The following is a 20,630-nucleotide window of genomic DNA, read 5'->3' on the forward strand; positions in this document are numbered from 1 at the left end:
AACTGCTATGCAAAGGAGTAACATCCGTCTGAGAAAGTAACTGCTCCTTCCCTACAGCAAAGGTTTGTCCTGTAGTAGCCAGAATGTCTCATTTTCATGGCAAATTATTTTTTACCCTAAAGAGCTCATCTATCTCAATTCCCGTCTAACTGAAATAGCTGGCCTCGAAATTCCTCCTCTCTCTCTTTTCCACCAAGAGAGCTTTCAATCAATTAGCTGATAGTGCTGAGTTAACTTCTCACTTTGCACCAATCAATGTACATAGGAAGGATAACAGATCACTGTCAGTCTATTATTTACTGATAACGAATCACCACATTTCCTATTCTGTACAGCTATTGGCACAGAGCAGAGACTTATCTAAGCACAATAATTGACGTCTGCAGTAGAAACTAGCGATAGAGTCCACAGAGTCGTGGCTAGTAAGTATATATTTTATATTGTTGCCATCGGATATTGCTCAGTTTTCTATAGTTGACACCAGATGGTACCAGCTGTGACTGTAGATCTTGAGGTTGGTGGTAATCGAGTTATCGGTGCTGTGAACACCGACACTCTTTAATCCTGCAGAATTATTCCTATAGTGAACAGAGCAACAAAGAAATAATAACTACTTACCAGTAAAAAGACACACTGTCACTTACATGCACGACTTGCACATTTCAGAATTTAAAGCGCCAACGCACGGACCCAAGTAAGTATTCACTTTACTTTAGGGGTTAGGGTTAAGTTAACGATTAGCGTTAGGGCTTAGAAATAAAATGAATATTAACCTGCTCCGTGGGTTGTCGCTTTAAAAAAAACAAACAAATCGGCAAATGAGGTGGGTGCAGAAAGCTGAACAGTTTCTAGTTGAAGACAAATTAGGAAGAAAGGGGTTAATGGAGACCTAATGATTCTTCTCACTATCTCTCTCTGCTGTCCACATATTTCTGCCCCATCCCTTTATAGACAGGCGCCATATTTAGATATGTGCTAAGCAGGGCAGGATATTAAGGGTCGCTCCGTAATATAGCCTGCCCCATGTAGGGGGATACCATGGTTAATGTATCACTCTGTTCACATTGTAGCAGCTCAGAGCTGCTAGATCAGCCATTGCTCCCACTTCCCATGATACCTTAGGAAGAGATTCAGTCCTCCTGCTCGGCACCAACGTCAGGTACCAGGGGCTGTAGGGTAAAAAATCTAAATTGTAATCTAACTACATCAATGAAAGGTTTATTTTCCACCTGTAATTGCTGTAGATCAAGCCGTACGTATCAAGTAGTACTAGGGGAACATGACCGCGGCAAGGTGGAAGGACGGGAGCAGATTATACCAGTGAATAAGGGAGACATTTTTGTCCATGAAAACTGGAAGAGCAGTTCTGTCTCAAGCGGGTAAGTAGTGGTCGTGCAGTATGTATAGTTACACAGTACAGTATATATATATATATATATATATATATATATATATATATATATATATATATATATATATATGTATATGTATGTATGTAACACCCCTTTTTCCGGTTAGGGTGTATATATCAATTTGTGTGTGTGGTCTGCAAATGAATTCAGTACCTTGTATTCCAGATTGCGCAGTGCCTTCACCTTGGTCTGATTACCAAGGGTCTTCTTTGGGTAGTGTTCTGTTTGTAGCAACACCAAAGGGAGACCAAGGAGCCCTCCGCCCCCTTCACTGGGGGGGGGGGGTTATTCCTTCATAATATCAGACAGGAATTACCTTTAGAAGCCGCACTGACACATTTATTAGTGTGGTATAATCTTCTAAAGGGATTTTCCAATATTTTAAATCAAAAATATAAATTGTAGCTTAAACAAACAATTGTATATAATCAATAAATAGTACTATATAATGCCTACACTACCATACATATATATTCTCTCTTCTCTATTATTCTACTACTAAGAGGTACCTCTCTTTAAACTACAATTATCTGGCAAATAAAACTAATATAAAACAATTAACATGAGATAAGGTAAGCAGCATAATAGACATATGTTTACACTATAGATTTCACCATCTATCCCTTAGACATCACCATATAGCAGTGTTGGCTACCCTGTGATACTCCACTGTGAAACTACAAGTCCCAGCATACCCTTCCAGCAATAAATTGCTATATATTGACAAAGCATGCTGGGACTTGTAGTTTCACAACACCTGGAGTGTCACAGGTTAGCCAACACTACCATATAGTCACTTCAATATCGTAGGCTCCTCACACCGCAGGTTTGTGAATCTCTCTTGTATGTGACTGAGAGGATAGTGAGGTGTCTGCACAGTGTCACATACATGTAATTCAGTCTCTGCTCCCTAACTAACTGTCCCTGCAATAATCCCTTGTTAATATTATCTCAGTCCAGCAAAATGGTTCATTTACATTTACAATCTTCAGGCCTCCCCACCTAGTCCCTATCTGACTACTGGTATAATACAGTGTCCCGAGAAATCAATAAACAGATAATAAGATGTTACTTAACCATATAACGATCAGCCTTTTAGTCCAAGATGACTTTTTCCAGTCAGGACTCCAGTTGTTTCTCTCTTTTAAAAAGATATTTTCCTTCTTCTCACTGTGTCTCTCTCTATATCTCTCTGGCGTATTTTATTTATTTCAGACTTTTACTTTAAACAACTGATGGGTGTACTCCCCTGACCAACAGCTCCTATTTACCAATATGGCTCCTCTGTATACAGGGGTCTAATAGATACTGCTCCCTCCTCTTCTCGGACTTCTGGTACTTGCACAGATCCTCTGTCCTGCTGTTTTGCTCCCTCTGTTTTGCTCCCATGCAGTAGTACAGGGTACACTCACTTCTCATCAGATCTGCTCTTACTTGCTCTCTTCCATCCTCCTTCTCCTCTTCCAACTGCTGCACTCCAACTGCCAGTTTTATAGTCCCTCCTCTCACATCTTAGTCCCTCCCCCTTTCACAAGCTCTTACTGAATCCTCCAGCTGCAGCACAGTGCAAACTGGGGATAATGCGCATGTGCAGACATCTGTGTCTGCCAGCGCTACACACACACACACATACATATATCTACTATATAAATGCCTAGTGGCGTGTGTGAAAAACAAAACAAAAACCAAGCTGCAGCGCCACCTGCTGGGCAGAGTTATACACTGACCTATATATTTCTTGAAGGAGAAGTGACAGTTGGGAGTGGTTGGTGGTTGCCAGGGGTGACAGTGGGGAGTTTTTAACACCTTAAGTAGCTTGATGAAGGATGAGGTGATGGAGAAAAATGATGAGGTGGTGACATGTGGACAAAACCACGTTAAAAAAGGGCGCTTCGCGTCGGGAAGTAACGCTCTTCCCCTGAGGAGGCCTGGGCTAGGCCCAAATGCATGACAAGAACCTTTTTAATACCTTAAGTAGCTTGATTTGACTAGAATGCACGGGTTAACTTGTGTGTGTATATATATATATATATATATATATATATATATATATATACTATATTTTATAGTAAGGGATTATAGTATATAGTCACACAGGGCAGTACATATAGTGATATAGCCAAACAGGTCATTATAATCTACTTTTAGCTGATGATGCACAAGTGATGTAATAATTATGTCTACTCCCGTGTAGCTGATTTGGAGCATTCGGTTTTTCTGAAGCATAAACTGTCTCTAAGCGAAGTATCTAGATCCGGAAACTGCTCGTCTGCTAAACGTCTTTGTAGAGAACGAGTCATTGCTAGATGTAGTGTAGAGCGATTGATGTGTTATAAACAGCTTTAGTATATGCCTTATCTCTACCATAAAGCATACAGCAGGGAAAGAATGATAATTTTAAAACAATGTTATTATTTTGTAGTATTTGATTACACAAAAACAGTGGGTAGAAATCTTCAACATTTGGGAGTGTAAAGTGTGATATTACTAACAGTCAGAGAGACTGAGACGATTATATCAACCCAAAGAGGCCTCATACTCCATGTGTCCTTCCCCAGAACATTACGGATATTGTGTCTTCAGTCTCACAATCGCTCAGTCCCAAGATGGTTTTCATTGTGTCCTGTAGGCCCTACTGGCCAGTACAGTGACGGTCATACACTTCTTCTCTCTCCCAGGAATGACATTGCCCTCATCAAGTTATCTCGTGTTGCTTTACTCAACGATGAGGTCCAGCTGGGCTGCTTGCCACCAGCAGGGAAGATTCTTGCCAACAACTATCCCTGCTACATCAGCGGCTGGGGGCGCTTGACCAGTACGTATGCTGAAAACACAGTAGTGATGATATCTCAGTAGTAGACACTGGTCGTTGTATCCATGTTGTGCGGGCCACAGTGTCAGTCCGAGGGCTTTCTTCAACCATTAAATGTGACTTTATCTCTGCAGCTGGCGGAGTCCTCCCAAATGTTCTGCAGCAGGCGCTCCTTCCTGTGGCGGACCATAAGACCTGCAGCCAGAAGGACTGGTGGGGCAGCACTGTGAAAACCACTATGGTCTGTGCTGGTGGGGACGTCAAGGCTGGTTGCAACGTAAGTACAAGGCTTGGTCATACAGATAATTTCCTATAGGTTACATTTCATCAATAGGGTCATACATGAACCCACTGAATTAAAAGAAAGACTTTATAATCATCTGCATTATAATAAAAGTACATCTAATCCCTCAAAAACACGTATTTACATTTGCCAATGCCAACAACCCACAATGCACCATTGTTACCAGCTCCCCATCTCACCCCTGCCAAATACCTACTGCCACCGCGAATACACCACTGCCAAAACCCTACTGCCACCACTAATGCAATGCTGCCAAACCCTACTGCCACCTCCTACACACCACTGCCAAAACCCTACTGCAACCTCCTACACCGCTGCCAAACCCTACTGCAACCTCCTACACACCGCTGCCAAACCCTACTGCAACCTCCTACACACCGCTGCCAAACCCTACTGCAACCTCCTACACACCGCTGCCAAACCCTACTGCAACCTCCTACACACCGCTGCCAAACCCTACTGCAGCCTCCTACACCGCTGCCAAACCCTACTGCAGCCTCCTACACCGCTGCCAAACCCTACTGCAACCTCCTACACCGCTGCCAAACCCTACTGCAACCTCCTACACACCACTGCCAAACCCTACTGCAGCCTCCTACACCGCTGCCAAACCCTACTGCCACCACTAATGCAATGCTGCCAAACCCTACTGCAACCTCCTACACACCACTGCCAAAACCCTACTGCAACCTCCTACACCGCTGCCAAACCATACTGCAACCTCCTACACACCACTGCCAAACCCTTTTGCAACCTCCTACACACCGCTGCCAAACCCTACTGCAGCCTCCTACACCGCTGTCAAACCCTACTGCAGCCTCCTACACCGCTGCCAAACCCTACTGCAGCCTCCTACACCGCTGCCAAACCCTACTGCCACCACTAATGCAATGCTGCCAAACCCTACTGCCACCTCCTACACACCACTGCCAAAACCCTACTGCCACCTCCTACACCGCTGCCAAACCCTACTGCAGCCTCCTACACCGCTGCCAAACCCTACTGCAACTCCTACACACCACTGCCAAACCCTACTGCAGCCTCCTACACCGCTGCCAAACCCTACTGCAACCTCCAACACACCACTGCCAAACCCTACTGCAACCTCCTACACACCGCTGCTAAAGCCACATTTCCACCTCCAACACCTACTGCCACTACCAACACACCTCCTGCCAAAACCCTACTTCCACTGCCAATACACCACTTCCAAAACCTCACTGTCACCTGCAACACCTACTGCCACTGCCAAAACCCTACTGCAACCTCCTACACACTGCCAAAAACTCACTGCCACCTCCAACACACCACTGCTAAAACCCTACTGCCACTCCCAACACACCACCACCACTGTAATATGACCTATGATTTATTTCTAGGGGGACTCTGGTGGACCCCTAAACTGCCAAGCCAGTGACGGCAGGTGGTATGTCCATGGCATTGCCAGTTTTGTGTCATCTCTTGGATGCAATGCTCTGAAGAAACCAACAGTATTCACCCGCGTTTCTGCATTCAATGACTGGGTCAACAAAGTAAGTAATACAGTATGAGTCCACCAAGAGCAGAGTGAGCATTACTGGCATTATTAATACACCTGGAACATCATATGACAATGACAGTACTAATCCTGCAGAAGCAGATTATGCTTCAATATTGATCGAATGGACAGCAAGTCAAACACTGAGCATGACATTAGTAATGTCAGTGGGGAGTTTTGAGAGTGCAAACTCCACTTTCCCAGTAATTGCTAATTATGATGCTACTTCACACACAAGCAGAACATGATGGATTTGTGGTGACAGTTCTTTGGGATACCCGGTATAATTAATCTTCCATCTAATTAATTTTCAGATCATGAAGAACAACTGAATGCCACTAGGAGGCACTGCTGGTAATACTGCATAATGGCAGATTCAAACTGTTGTTGGTCATACTACCTACTATAATCATTACTATACTTCCTAATACTGTAGTAATAAATTATCTGATTATCAAGAATATGAGTTTTCTGATGTGTTATTGTGTCAGTTTCTGTAAGAAAAATTTTCAGAACTCACCTTAAATCCAAATATGGTTTAGTGAAATGATCGTATTTGCAGCTTGCCTGACAAAGCTCAGTGTTACCCTGAGAATTATCACACTCCATTACGGACAGGTGATGCCACAACTTGTGTACAGTGTCGTCTGATTATCATCTATGGTCTTGTCATCTTCTTCCTTGATTATTGCAATCCTCTCCTCTCTGGCTTGCTTGACAGATGTCTGTCCCCTTGAAACATGTGCTAAATGCGGCATTGCGGCTAATCTTCCCCACCAGACGTCCCTCTCCCACTACGCCTCTCTGCAGATCCCTTTATTGGCTCCCCATTCCTTTCAGAATATAATTCATGCTTACCCTCATTTATAAAGCCCTCTTTAATGCCTCCCCCTCCTATAGCTCTGACCTTATCAAGAAATATTCCCCAATTACGTTCTGACAATGACCTTCGGCTCATCACTTTCCTGTGCAATACTACACCAAACAGCTTCTTTGATAGCTCTGGGGTCCCTGTGTTTGCTTACACACTCTGTACCTCCAGCAAGCTACCCTCTCAGACCTCTTTTCTGCTCCTGCTGCTACCACACACATTTATGGCTCACAGCACCTCTTATTGAACCTTTTTTCTCCTTCCTTCCTGTCTCTCCTCCCAGCTCAGAATCACAGCAGAGGCTGACCTTTGCTTTCCATGGCGACATGATGTCCTAACTGCACAACACAATATAGCCTTCTACATATATAATACCTGACCTTCATCCATTATCTCCATCATGAAGATGGCCATAGGTCTACTGCGATGCACTGACAATCGTATACAGTACCCCGACCTCCATCCATCACCTCCACAACTGAGATGCCCATAGCTCTACTGTCACCCACTGACAATTGTACAGTACTTTGCTGCCCACACCTGGGAGCGGCAGAGGGGGATATCAGCCCCTGATTCCTATACTACACTGAGAAGCTGATCAAACTTTACTATCTAGAAGGCGGAAAACCTGTAACAAGGTTTCCTTCCGTGAAAGAATAATTAATGGTAGATGATCAAGGCAATGCACTCACATGGCCATACATATGCTTTAAGGGGGGGTGGGTCGTGCTGAAGAGTGCGGCATCTGGAGGAAGGAGTGTGGGAGCCGAAAGTGCTATAGAGGGCAGCACCTGGGGTAAACCTTAGCACTCCCTGCAGCAGAATGTATGGCACCGCTAAGGGTTAAAGTGGATCCCCATTAGTTGTACTCAGTCAGTCTCCGGTGTTTGACACAGCTGCTGTACAATGAGAGGGGTGTAACACAGGTTTGGGGGGCGGAGCATTTATACACACAATGTATGTCACAGGAATGAGGTACATTATATACAAGTGTAAATCTGAAACAAACCGTCACATCACAGCAATGGAAACTGTACATATTTAATTTTATTACTTTTCAGACCATATATCTTTTTTAAAATCCTTTTTACAAATTATATTATTAATGTTTCCTTCAGATAAATACAATATTCTATATTTTCTTTACACTGACCGACAATACACATAAAGACATTATATTATTCCATGGAAAAATAGTGTTTTTCCTTCTCTTCTGCTTCACTTACAAACCTTCAAAATAGGAAACGGGTGAAGTGAGGACAAATAGGACGGACAGAGGAGGGTAGGATTTGGGGGGGGGGGGGCATATTAATAATACACAGTATTGGAAAACATGGGTTGTGAATGATGTTGTTACAACAAGAAGCCACAAGAGGGGGATGTTTGATTAATTTACAAGTCCATTAAACAGACATCAGGCATGCTGACTGCTGAGAGAATCCCTCTGCTCACTTCATGCTACAAACAAGTGCACTTTGCACACACAGATCACGGATTCGGCTGGACAGTGGTGGAGGAAATGACAGGTGTCACCCACAATGCAATCTGCCTGCACTGAATTACAGGGGTGGATACATGTAGAATTTGTAAATTGTGATAATTGTGGTGTAACTGGATGCATGGGTGGTAATCCTGTGGGAGCTGCAGCTATTAGGGATGTTGGGAGTAGTAGTTAAGTGGTGTACCGTTACTTCCCACTAGCATCACAAAGAGAGATGATAGATCCAGTGTAAGGTCTGTACAGTGCTGTTATGTCCTGAACAATGTATCAGCTAATATCCGGTGCTACGGAGTGAGCCTGCCCACCTCCCGCAGTCATGTCTCTCGTCCACACAGGAGATTAACTTAGTGGAGATCTAGGAATACCATATAACCTCCCCCCACAGAAGTGTACTAGATCTACCTATATGATCATGTGTGCGGATATATATCGTAGAATAGTACAGGACATACAGAGAGACACGCATGGTGCCATGACACAGGACACACCGTAGGCTCTATATATAGCAACCTCTTAGTCCCAGGTAAGATGATCCATCTTAGAACATAAATCAAGAACTTGTGCATTTTTTGACATCCTGAGATAGAAATAGCGGAACAGCGGTATCTGGATATTATTTACAAAACGTAACGCTCCGCAATGTCCGAGCTACGGCATAATAAGGTTGTATCCGACCCCGGGTCGTCACGTTCCTCTTCTCCACACGACATTCGGTGGACCAGCAGGATGTGATTGTACGAAGAACGCTCCCCTAGAGTTATTTAAAGTCTTTTAGGGATTCAGACTTAATCTTATCAGTAAGAGTCACCAAGTCTTGTGCTGCAAATCATTGTTACAGACCAAGTTGTAGGAAGGTACCACAGCTTCTTAGAAGCAGACACAGTCTGTGTTAGTCTGGTTTCTGCGGAGATTGCTGCTGGAGGCCCGGGTCGCGGTGTTGTGTCGCTCGACTCAGAAGCGATAGGTCAGGAGGCCGGGATTGCAGGTGAAACAATCACACTCGGCTGAATCAAAGACTGGAGTTTGGCGCAAATCCCTCAGTTTCTGCCGTCTCTGCCGACACTGAGAGGAGGAAACAGAATCAGATCTCAGACCAGTTCTAGGAAATAACAAAAAGGTTTAGTGAGGGATTTACAGGTTATTACATTTCTCCTAATCTTACTGTAGCTGCGGGTTACTCACAAACAAAATACACTGCATTTTAGGGTACAATTACCCCTCCCTGGGAGCGAAAACATTTACCAGGGGACCCTTATGTATAGATCAGAGCGGCAAGTAAGGAGAGCAATGGAGAAACTAAGCAGGTCAAGTAAGTATAGTGAGGGTCAGACGATGAGGAGCAAGAGCGGGTGGAGTAAGTATAGTATAGTGGGGGTCAGAGGATGAGCAGCAGGTCAAGTAAGTATAGTGAGGGTCAGGCGAGGAGGAGCAAGAGCGGGTGGAGTAAATATAGTATATTGGGGGTCAGAGGATGGGTAGCAGGTGGAGTAAGTATATTGGGGGTCAGAGGATGAGCAGTGGGTGGAGTAAGTATATTGGGGGTCAGAGGATGGGCAGCAGGTGGAGTAAGTATATTGGGGGTCAGAGGATGAGCAGTGGGTGGAGTAAGTATAGTAAGGGTCAGAGGATGAGCAGCGGGTGGAGTAAGTATATTGGGGGTCAGAGGATGGGCAGCAGGTGGAGTAAGTATATTGGGGGTCAGAGGATGAGCAGCGGGTGGAGTAATTATAGTGGGGGTCAGAGGATGAGCAGCGAGTGGAGTAAGTATAGTGGGAGTCAGAGGATGAGCAGCGATTGGAGTAAGTATAGTGGGAGTCAGAGGATGGGCAGCAGGTGGAGTAAGTATAGTGGGGGTCAGAGGATGAGCAGCAGGTGGAGTAAGTATAGTGGGGGTCAGAGGATGAACACAGGGGGTGGTAGGGTGGTACAGCGCAGGTCGGAGGATGAGCAGCGGGGGAGTAAATATATTAGGGGTTAGAGGATGGGCAGCAAGTGGAGTAAGTATAGTGGGGGTCAGAGGATGGGCAGCAGGTGGAGTAAGTATAGTAGGGGTCAGAGGATGGGCAGCAGGTGGCGTAAGTATATTGGGGGTGAGAGGATGGGCAGCAGGTGGAGTAAGTATAGTGGGGGTCAGAGGATGGGCAGCAGGTGGCGTAAGTATAGTGGGGGTCAGAGGATGGGCAGCAGGTGGAGCAAGTATATTGGGGGTGAGAGGATGGGCAGCGGTTGGAGTAAGTATATTGGGGGTCAGAAGATGAGCAGCGGGGAAGTAAATATAGTGGGGGTCAGAGGATGAGCACGGGGGGGGGGGAAGGTGGTACAGCGCAGGTCGGAGGATGAGCATATTGGGCAAAAGGCTGAGTACTGGGGTATAAATATGAACTCCAGTAAATTAGCAGAAAGAGAAGCAGCAGGAGCTCCAGACATAAGTGATGACTGAATAAAATGAAATCCGTTGACGGTGGGGAAATTCCTGGCTCTGGAAGGAACGTGAGAGAACGGGTGACAGGGAACTAACAATAAAACTTCATATTATATCAGGACAGACAGTCACAGACCATAGAGAGCGCTGACCTGCACAGACGGAGTCACATCCACCAAGACCTGACGTGAGGGCTAGCACTGCTGAATGGACACACAGAACAGGGGTCACATGTAAGAGAACACACAACAATACATGATCATAGGACACAGCAAGATTACATGCAATAATATAATATTCATTTAAAACTCCTGCACTCTGCACATACATCAGACACGGAAACACTGCACCCATGTACAGATCACACATACCCCCGGACACTGCGCCCATCAGACACTGCGTCCATGTACAGATCACACATACACCCCAACACTGCGCCCATGTACCCATCACACATACACCCCGACACTGCGCCCATGTACCCATCACACATACACCCCGACACTGCGCCCATGTACCCATCACACATACACCCCGACACTGCGCCCATGTACCCATCACACATACACCCCGACACTGCGCCCATGTTCCCATCACACATACAAACCGGCACTGCACCCATGTACAGATGACACATACACCCCGACACTGCGCTCATGTACAGATGACACATACAGCCCTACACTGCACCCATGTACAGATGACACATACACCCCGACACTGCACCCATGTACCCATCACACATACACCCCGACACTGCGCCCATGTACAGATGACACATACACCCCGACACTGCGCCCATGTACCAATCACACATACACCCCGACACTGCACCCATGTATCCATCACACATACACCCCGACACTGCGCCCATGTACCCATCACACATACACCCCGACACTGCGCCCATGTATCCATCACACATACACCCCGACACTGCGCCCATGTACCCATCACACATACACCCCGGCACTGCGCCCATGTACCCATCACACATACACCCCGACACTGCGCCCATGTATCCATCACACATACACCCCGACACTGCGCCCATGTATCCATCACACATACACCCCGACACTGCGCCCATGTATCCATCACACATACACCCCGACACTGCGCTCATGTATCCATCACACATACACCCCGACACTGCGCCCATGTATCCATCACACATACACTCCGACACTGCGCCCATGTATCCATCACACATACACCCCGACACTGCGCTCATGTATCCATCACACATACACCCCGACACTGCGCCCATGTATCCATCACACATACACCCCGACACTGCGCTCATGTATCCATCACACATACACCCCGACACTGCGCCCATGTATCCATCACACATACACCCCGACACTGCGCTCATGTACCCATCACACGTACACCCCGACACTGCGCCCATGTATCCATCACACGTACACCCCGACACTGCGCCCATGTATCCATCACACATACACCCCGACACTGCGCCCATGTACCCATCACACATACACCCCGACACTGCGCCCATGTATCCATCACACATACACCCGACACTGCGCCCATGTATCCATCACACATACACCCCGACACTGCACCCATGTATCCATCACACATACACCCCGACACTGCGCCCATGTACCCATCACACATACACCCCGACACTGCACCCATGTAGCCATCACACATACACCCCGACACTGCGCCCATGTATCCATCACACATACACCCCGACACTGCACCCATGTACCCATCACACATACACCCCGACACTGCGCCCATGTACAGATGACACATACACCCCGACACTGCGCCCATGTATCCATCACACATACACCCCGACACTGCGCCCATGTACCCATCACACATACACCCCGACACTGCGCCCATGTTCCCATCACACATACACCCCGACACTGCGCCCATGTACCCATCACACATACACCCCGACACTGCGCCCATGTATCCATCACACATACACCCCGACACTGCACCCATGTACCCATCACACATACACCCCGACACTGCGCCCATGTACCCATCACACATACACCCCGACACTGCGCCCATGTACCCATCACACATACACCCCGACACTGCGCCCATGTTCCCATCACACATACACCCCGACACTGCGCCCATGTACCCATCACACATACACCCCGACACTGCACCCATGTATCCATCACACATACACCCCGACACTGCGCCCATGTATCCATCACACATACACCCCGACACTGCGCCCATGTATCCATCACACATACACCCCGACACTGCGCCCATGTACCCATCACACATACACCCCGACACTGCGCCCATGTACCCATCACACATACACCCCGACACTGCGCCCATGTACCCATCACACATACACCCCGACACTGCACCCATGTACCCATCACACATACACCCCGACACTGCGCCCATGTACCCATCACACATACACCCCGACACTGCGCCCATGTACCCATCACACATACACCCCGACACTGCGCCCATGTATCCATCACACATACACCCCGACACTGCACCCATGTATCCATCACACATACACCCCGACACTGCACCCATGTACCCATCACACATACACCCCGACACTGCGCCCATGTACCCATCACACATACACCCCGACACTGCGCCCATGTACCCATCACACATACACCCCGACACTGCGCCCATGTATCCATCACACATACACCCCGACACTGCGCCCATGTATCCATCACACATACACCCCGACACTGCGCCCATGTATCCATCACACATACACCCCGACACTGCGCCCATGTACCCATCACACATACACCCCGACACTGCACCCATGTAGCCATCACACATACACCCCGACACTGCGCCCATGTACCCATCACACATACACCCCGACACTGCGCCCATGTATCCATCACACATACTCCCCGACACTGCGCCCATGTACCCATCACACATACACCCCGACACTGCACCCATGTATCCATCACACATACACCCCGACACTGCGCCCATGTATCCATCACACATACAACCCGACACTGCGCCCATGTATCTCCATCACACATACAACCCGACACTGCGCCCATGTATCTCCATCACACATACACCCCGACACTGCGCCCATGTACAGATGACACATACACCCCGACACTGCGCCCATGTATCCATCACACATACACCCCGACACTGCGCCCATGTACCCATCACACATACACCCCGACACTGCACCCATGTACCCATCACACATACACCCCGACACTGCGCTCATGTATCCATCACACATACACCCCGACACTGCGCCCATGTACCCATCACACATACACCCCGACACTGCGCCCATGTACCCATCACACATACACCCCGACACTGCGCCCATGTATCCATCACACATACACCCCGACACTGCGCCCATGTATCCATCACACATACACCCCGACACTGCGCCCATGTACCCATCACACATACACCCCAACACTGCGCCCATGTACCCATCACACATACAACCCGACACTGCGCCCATGTACCCATCACACATACAACCCGACACTGCGCCCATGTATCCATCACACATACACCCCAACACTGCGCCCATGTACCCATCACACATACACCCCGACACTGCACCCATGTACCCATCACACATACACCCCGACACTGCGCTCATGTATCCATCACACATACACCCCGACACTGCGCCCATGTACCCATCACACATACACCCCGACACTGCGCCCATGTACCCATCACACATACACCCCGACACTGCGCCCATGTATCCATCACACATACACCCCGACACTGCGCCCATGTATCCATCACACATACACCCCGACACTGCGCCCATGTACCCATCACACATACACCCCAACACTGCGCCCATGTACCCATCACACATACAACCCGACACTGCGCCCATGTATCCATCACACATACACCCCAACACTGCGCCCATGTACCCATCACACATACACCCCAACACTGCGCCCATGTACCCATCACACATACACCCCGACACTGCGCCCATGTACCCATCACACATACACCCCAACACTGCGCCCATGTACCCATCACACATACAACCCGACACTGCGCCCATGTATCCATCACACATACACCCCGACACTGCGCCCATGTACCCATCACACATACACCCCGACACTGCGCCCATGTACCCATCACACATACACCCCGACACTGCGCTCATGTATCCATCACACATACACCCCGACACTGCGCCCATGTACCCATCACACATACACCCCGACACTGCGCCCATGTACCCATCACACATACACCCCGACACTGCGCCCATGTATCCATCACACATACACCCCGACACTGCACCCATGTACCCATCACACATACACCCCGACACTGCGCTCATGTACCCATCACACATACACCCCGACACTGCGCCCATGTATCCATCACACATACAACCCGACACTACGCCCATGTATCCATCACACATACAACCCGACACTGCGCCCATGTATCTCCATCACACATACACCCCGACACTGCACCCATGTACCCATCACACATACAACCCGACACTGCGCCCATGTTCCCATCACACATACACCCCGACACTGCGCCCATGTACCCATCACACATACACCCCGACACTGCGCCCATGTATCCATCACACATACAACCCGACACTGCGCCCATGTATCCATCACACATACAACCCGACACTGCGCCCATGTATCTCCATCACACATACACCCCGACACTGCGCCCATGTATCCATCACACATACAACCCGACACTGCGCCCATGTTCCCATCACACATACACCCCGACACTGCGCCCATGTACCCATCACACATACACCCCGACACTGCGCCCATGTACCCATCACACATACAACCCGACACTGCGCCCATGTATCTCCATCACACATACACCCCGACACTGCGCCCATGTACCCATCACACATACACCCCGACACTGCGCCCATGTACCCATCACACATACACCCCGACACTGCGCCCATGTACCCATCACACATACACCCCGACACTGCACCCATGTACCCATCACACATACACCCCGACACTGCGCCCATGTACCCATCACACATACACCCCGACACTGCGCCCATGTATCCATCACACATACACCCCGACACTGCACCCATGTACCCATCACACATACACCCCGACACTGCGCCCATGTATCTCCATCACACATACACCCCAACACTGCGCCCATGTACCCATCACACATACACCCCGACACTGCGCCCATGTACCCATCACACATACACCCCGACACTGCGCCCATGTACCCATCACACATACACCCCGACACTGCGCCCATGTACCCATCACACATACACCCCGACACTGCGCCCATGTACCCATCACACATACACCCCGACACTGCACCCATCACACATACACCCCGACACTGCGCCCATGTATCCATCACACATACACCCCGACACTGCACCCATGTACCCATCACACATACATTACGCAATGTACGAATATCTCACCTGATTGCTTGTGTTGGGTTCTGTTTCTTCCAGCTGTATTTTAATCTCTGGATATGCGGGGTCTCCACCTAATTTTCGGACTTCGGGTTGTGGGGACCGCGGGAAACCTGCATCACAGAAGACGAACACAGATGTGTCAGGGTATTGGAACCGAACGTGGGCAGGTATGTGTAATACCCTGCAAGTCCCAGGACCCAACTCCAGTCCTCGGGGACCCCTAACAGGGCAGGTTTTCCAGGTCACAAGTGAAATAATTATATCACCTGTGGATCTTTCAAAATGTGTCAGTCAGTAATAAATGAATCTGTGCTCCAGCAAAGAGATATGGAAAACATGCTCTGTTAGGGGTCCCTGAGGACTGGAGTTGGGAATGACTGCCCCAGGTATATTGCTGTGTGCACTCATTCAGAAAAATATATGTCCCCCGAGTGCCTCTGGGAATTTAAGTACAAATTGTGTCGGCCATTTTTGTGTGGACTGACTGCAGACTACAGCCCAGGCTGCTCTCTAGAGCCCAAGAATGTTCTAGAAGGTTCCAGGGGAGGAGCCAGTAAAGGACAGTCTGAGGCAGACATGATGAGTGGATGCTGGATGAGATCATAGATCTTCCCACCAAGAGCCACTGACTCTGTGTCTGGAGTGTTGTCCTGAGGTGTCTGCAGCAGCCCAGACAGAAGCATCTTTACAGCACAGGACAAGACCCAACCTGTCCAGGAGGTGCCAGCAGGACCCATAGGAGACAGATAAGTTTATTTTACTTTGTTATGTTCAAGTTATTTAAGTGAGACATAAAACTGTGATATTATAACCTCAGACCAGGACTGTAATATTACTAGTGAGAGGTGTTATAGCTAAAGGAAGAGTTTGTTCAACCAAATCTGTTGTATTTAATGTTATCTACAAGCTGACTGGGACATAGGGGCCAATTTAATAAAGCAAATGTCAGCCATTTTCGTGGAATATACACAAATTGTATTGTAAAGTATTTAACTAATCTATCAACAGTGCATCGCAGCAGATGTCATAGTGCTGATGTCATAGTGCTGATGTCATAGTGCTGATGTCATAGTGCTGATGTCATAGTGCTGATGTCATAGTGCTGATGTCATAGTGCTGATGTCATAGTGCTGATGTCATAGTGCTGATGTCATAGTGCAGATGTCATTGATATCTGTTGCTTTGCATTTTTTTTAAATACATAGCAGTCCCCATAGATGTCTATGGGGACTGCTATGTATGAAATTTAACAACAGTTGAAAATGCATTTTCACATATGGTAAAAGCGCCAGCTCAGGCTGCTGTAAATTATCGTTTTTGATAGTTTTCAGCACTGTTCAGCTCTTCTATGAAGAGCAGAGCTTCATTGTATGTGTGGAGGGATCACTCCATTGTCACAAACCGCTCTCTCTGCAACAGTGAGTTGCAGAGATGTTTGCGCACATGCGCACTGAAGTGAGAAGAGGACCCCGTGGATCGCAAACTTCTTCGGTAGTGAAGAAGCAGTAGTAAGTTTTGCACTTTACAGGGACAGCCCATTTTTTGGAACTGCTGTTCTTGTGGAGGTTTTTTTTTAAATAAATATGAAAGATAGTTCAATCCTTGTCTATGCGATGAGGATTGAAAACTATCTTTCATACAATGCGGTCACTCTTAAATATGCCCCATAGAGAGCAATCATTTACCACAAGAATTTGTCTATATTGCATCAGAAGTTTGATTCTATTGTGAAACTGCCTAAAATGGATGCTGATGAGAGAATTGCAAGCTGTTTAACCCTACAGTTGCTGAGAGATAGATTGGTAAGTGGACACTGTCCTTTACACTGGAAATTGTTTATTGTGCAGAACTGTTGTTGTTTACAGAGCTCAGGAGTCACATATGCAATTACTGATTTCACCTAGTACAAGTAAATAAGCTTCATGTGTCAGCTGAAACTTCACTTGAACCTCATGGATTATAATTTACCCCCTTGGGTTCTGTATATCATAGAGTGAACTAGAAAGCATCTAATCTGAAGAAGCTGGATTAATCCTTGTTGCATCTCTACTGATTTTTGTCTGATAACTATAATCGGTATAATTGCATTAAAAATATTGTGATTGATTGGTCTAAATTATCTGCTGCTGCATAATTTAGTGTAATGGTCTAATTAACTTGTAGCAACCAGTTGTCTCCTAAATCTATTCAGTGAAATCCATTTCACTGAAGCACAGTGCCTAAATTTAAAGTGGGATATATTTATTCAGTGACCTATGTGTTTTGTCGATTTATGTCTGCCTATTATTGAACCAAGATTCCTAAAATGTTATTTATTTTGTAACATGTTGAATGACATTGCATGTTGATGGTACCGTAGTATTACTTCCCTACACTACCGCTACTGATCTGCTACTGAGGTAAAGCCTTCTGCCACAAGCAAATAAGGAAAAACCCCACAAGTTTATGCAGTTTTAGCCTTGTATTCCTTATTTTATTCCAACACTACTGGGGGGACCTTCGCTTCTCTACCATACCACCAGGTCTGTAGAATGCTCCTACTTTTGGGGTGCCAACCATCCGCCCTGTTAAATATATACCACAGATCCATACACACTCATCATCATCATCATCATCATCATCAACATTTAGTTATATAGCACCAGCAAATTCCGTAGTGCTTTACAATTGGGAACAAACAGTAATAAAACAATACTGGGTAATACATACAGACAGAGAGGTAAAAGGGCCCTGCTTGCAAGCTTACAATCTATGGGACAATGGGAGTTTGAAACACAGGGGCATGTGGTACATCACGTGGACCAGCTAGAATGCAAAGGTAAAAAGTATTCAGTAGACTGTGTGATCAGTCACACAGCAATGTTGGTCAGAGGGTTGTTGTCTTGTGTTGTGTACAGGGTGGAGATTAAGAGGTTGGTTGAGGAATATTATAAGTTTGTCTGACGAGGTGGGTTTTCAGAGAACGTTTGAAGACTAGAGGAAAGTCTTATTGTGCGAGGGAGGGAATTCCAGGAAGTGGGTGCAGCCCGAAAAAAGTTCTGTAACTGGGAACGGGAGAATGTGATGTGAGAGACGCAGATCTTGTGCAGAACGGAGGTGTCGAGTTGGGAGATATTGTGAGACAAGCGAGGAGATGTATGTCAGTGCAATTTTGTTGACGGCCTTGTATGTAAGTAGAAGAATTTTATGGATTCTTTGAAATACAGGCAACCAATGTAGAGACTGACAGAGTGGCTCAGCAGAGGAAGAACGGTTTGCAAGGAAAATCAATCTAGCCGCTGCGTGCAAAATAGATTGTAGGGGTTCAAGTCTGATTTTGGGAAAACCAGTAAGGACGGAATTGCAATAGTCGATGTGGGAGATGATGAGCGCATGAATTAAGGTTTTTGCAGTGTCTTGTGTGAGATATGTGCGTATTCTGGAAATGTTCTTTAGGTTTATGTAACATGATTTCGATATAAAGTCGATGTGGGGAATAAATGATAGTTATGAGTCAAGGATTACGCCTAGGCAGCGAGCTTGCAGTGTGGGATTTGTGGTCATGTTATCAACAGAAATGTCAGGCAGGACGATTCTGTTTTTGGGTGGGAATATTATTAATTAATTTTTAGAAAGATTGAGTTTGAGTTGGTGAGAAGACATCCAAGATGATATGGCAGAAAGACAGTCAGTACCGCGAGACAACACAGATGGTGAAAGATCAGGAGAGGATAGACAGATTTGGGTATCATCCGCATAGAGATGATACTGAAATCGAAAGGAGCTTGTTAGTTTTCCAAGAGACGTGGTGTAGATGGAGAACAGCAGAGGACCTAGGACTGAGCCTTGTGGTACTTCTACTGATAAAGGAAGTGGAGCAGAGGTGGTTCCAGAGAAATTAACACTGAATGAGCGAATAGAAAGGTAGGATGAGAACCCGGATATGACAGTGCCTTCAAGACCTAGGGATTGTAGCGTTTGTATGAGGAGAGAGTGGTCAACAGTGTCACATGCAGCAGAGAGATCCAGGAGAATTAGAAGCCATAACTAATGCTGAGTATCAGGACCTGATTATCCAGTAGGCTGACTAGGCTGCAGCTAGGGTGCAAGGCTTTTGTGAGGTGCAGAATTGTGACAGGTATAAAGATTTTAAAATGTAAGAATAATTGTTATCCAAAAGTAAAAAGAAAACATGAAAGAAAAATGTAGTAATGTTTTATTCTGACGTATATCTGTAGTAAAGGCAGAAGACAATGAGTCGTCCTGAGGATAAGCGAGTAGGAGAGACAAGAATGGCCACAGGG

General features: G+C 46.9%; 2 protein-coding genes across 16 annotated transcripts in view; one reads left to right on the forward strand and one right to left on the reverse strand.

The window, feature by feature from the left end:
• The window catches only part of LOC142107550 (chymotrypsin-like elastase family member 3B), an 8,558-nt gene extending 2,032 nt beyond the window's left edge, over positions 1–6,526 (forward strand). Inside the window, exons 4-8 of the mRNA XM_075191048.1 lie at positions 1,245–1,379; positions 4,091–4,227; positions 4,359–4,501; positions 5,908–6,060; positions 6,380–6,526. Coding sequence (XP_075047149.1) covers positions 1,245–1,379; positions 4,091–4,227; positions 4,359–4,501; positions 5,908–6,060; positions 6,380–6,397 — 586 coding nt within the window. The 3' untranslated portion in view covers positions 6,398–6,526. The remainder of the gene's footprint in view (positions 1–1,244; positions 1,380–4,090; positions 4,228–4,358; positions 4,502–5,907; positions 6,061–6,379) is intronic.
• A 1,435-nt stretch (positions 6,527–7,961) lies between these two features.
• RAP1GAP (RAP1 GTPase activating protein) overlaps positions 7,962–20,630 on the reverse strand; it is a 122,949-nt gene continuing 110,280 nt past the window's right edge. For 11 of the 15 annotated variants that reach the window (XM_075191377.1, XM_075191376.1, XM_075191375.1 and 8 more), the window contains 2 exons: positions 16,351–16,457; positions 7,962–9,499 (listed from right to left, as the gene is read on the reverse strand). In XM_075191377.1, the coding sequence (XP_075047478.1) occupies positions 9,389–9,499; positions 16,351–16,457 (218 nt within the window). In that variant the 3' untranslated portion in view covers positions 7,962–9,388. Of the gene's footprint in view, positions 9,537–11,011; positions 11,063–16,350; positions 16,458–20,630 lie in introns of all 15 variants that reach the window. The other 4 variants (XM_075191370.1, XM_075191368.1, XM_075191371.1 and 1 more) reach the window with 4 other exon arrangements.

This window comes from Mixophyes fleayi, chromosome 11, assembly GCF_038048845.1.
Source record: "Mixophyes fleayi isolate aMixFle1 chromosome 11, aMixFle1.hap1, whole genome shotgun sequence".
Taxonomy (NCBI): Eukaryota; Metazoa; Chordata; class Amphibia; order Anura; family Limnodynastidae; genus Mixophyes; species Mixophyes fleayi.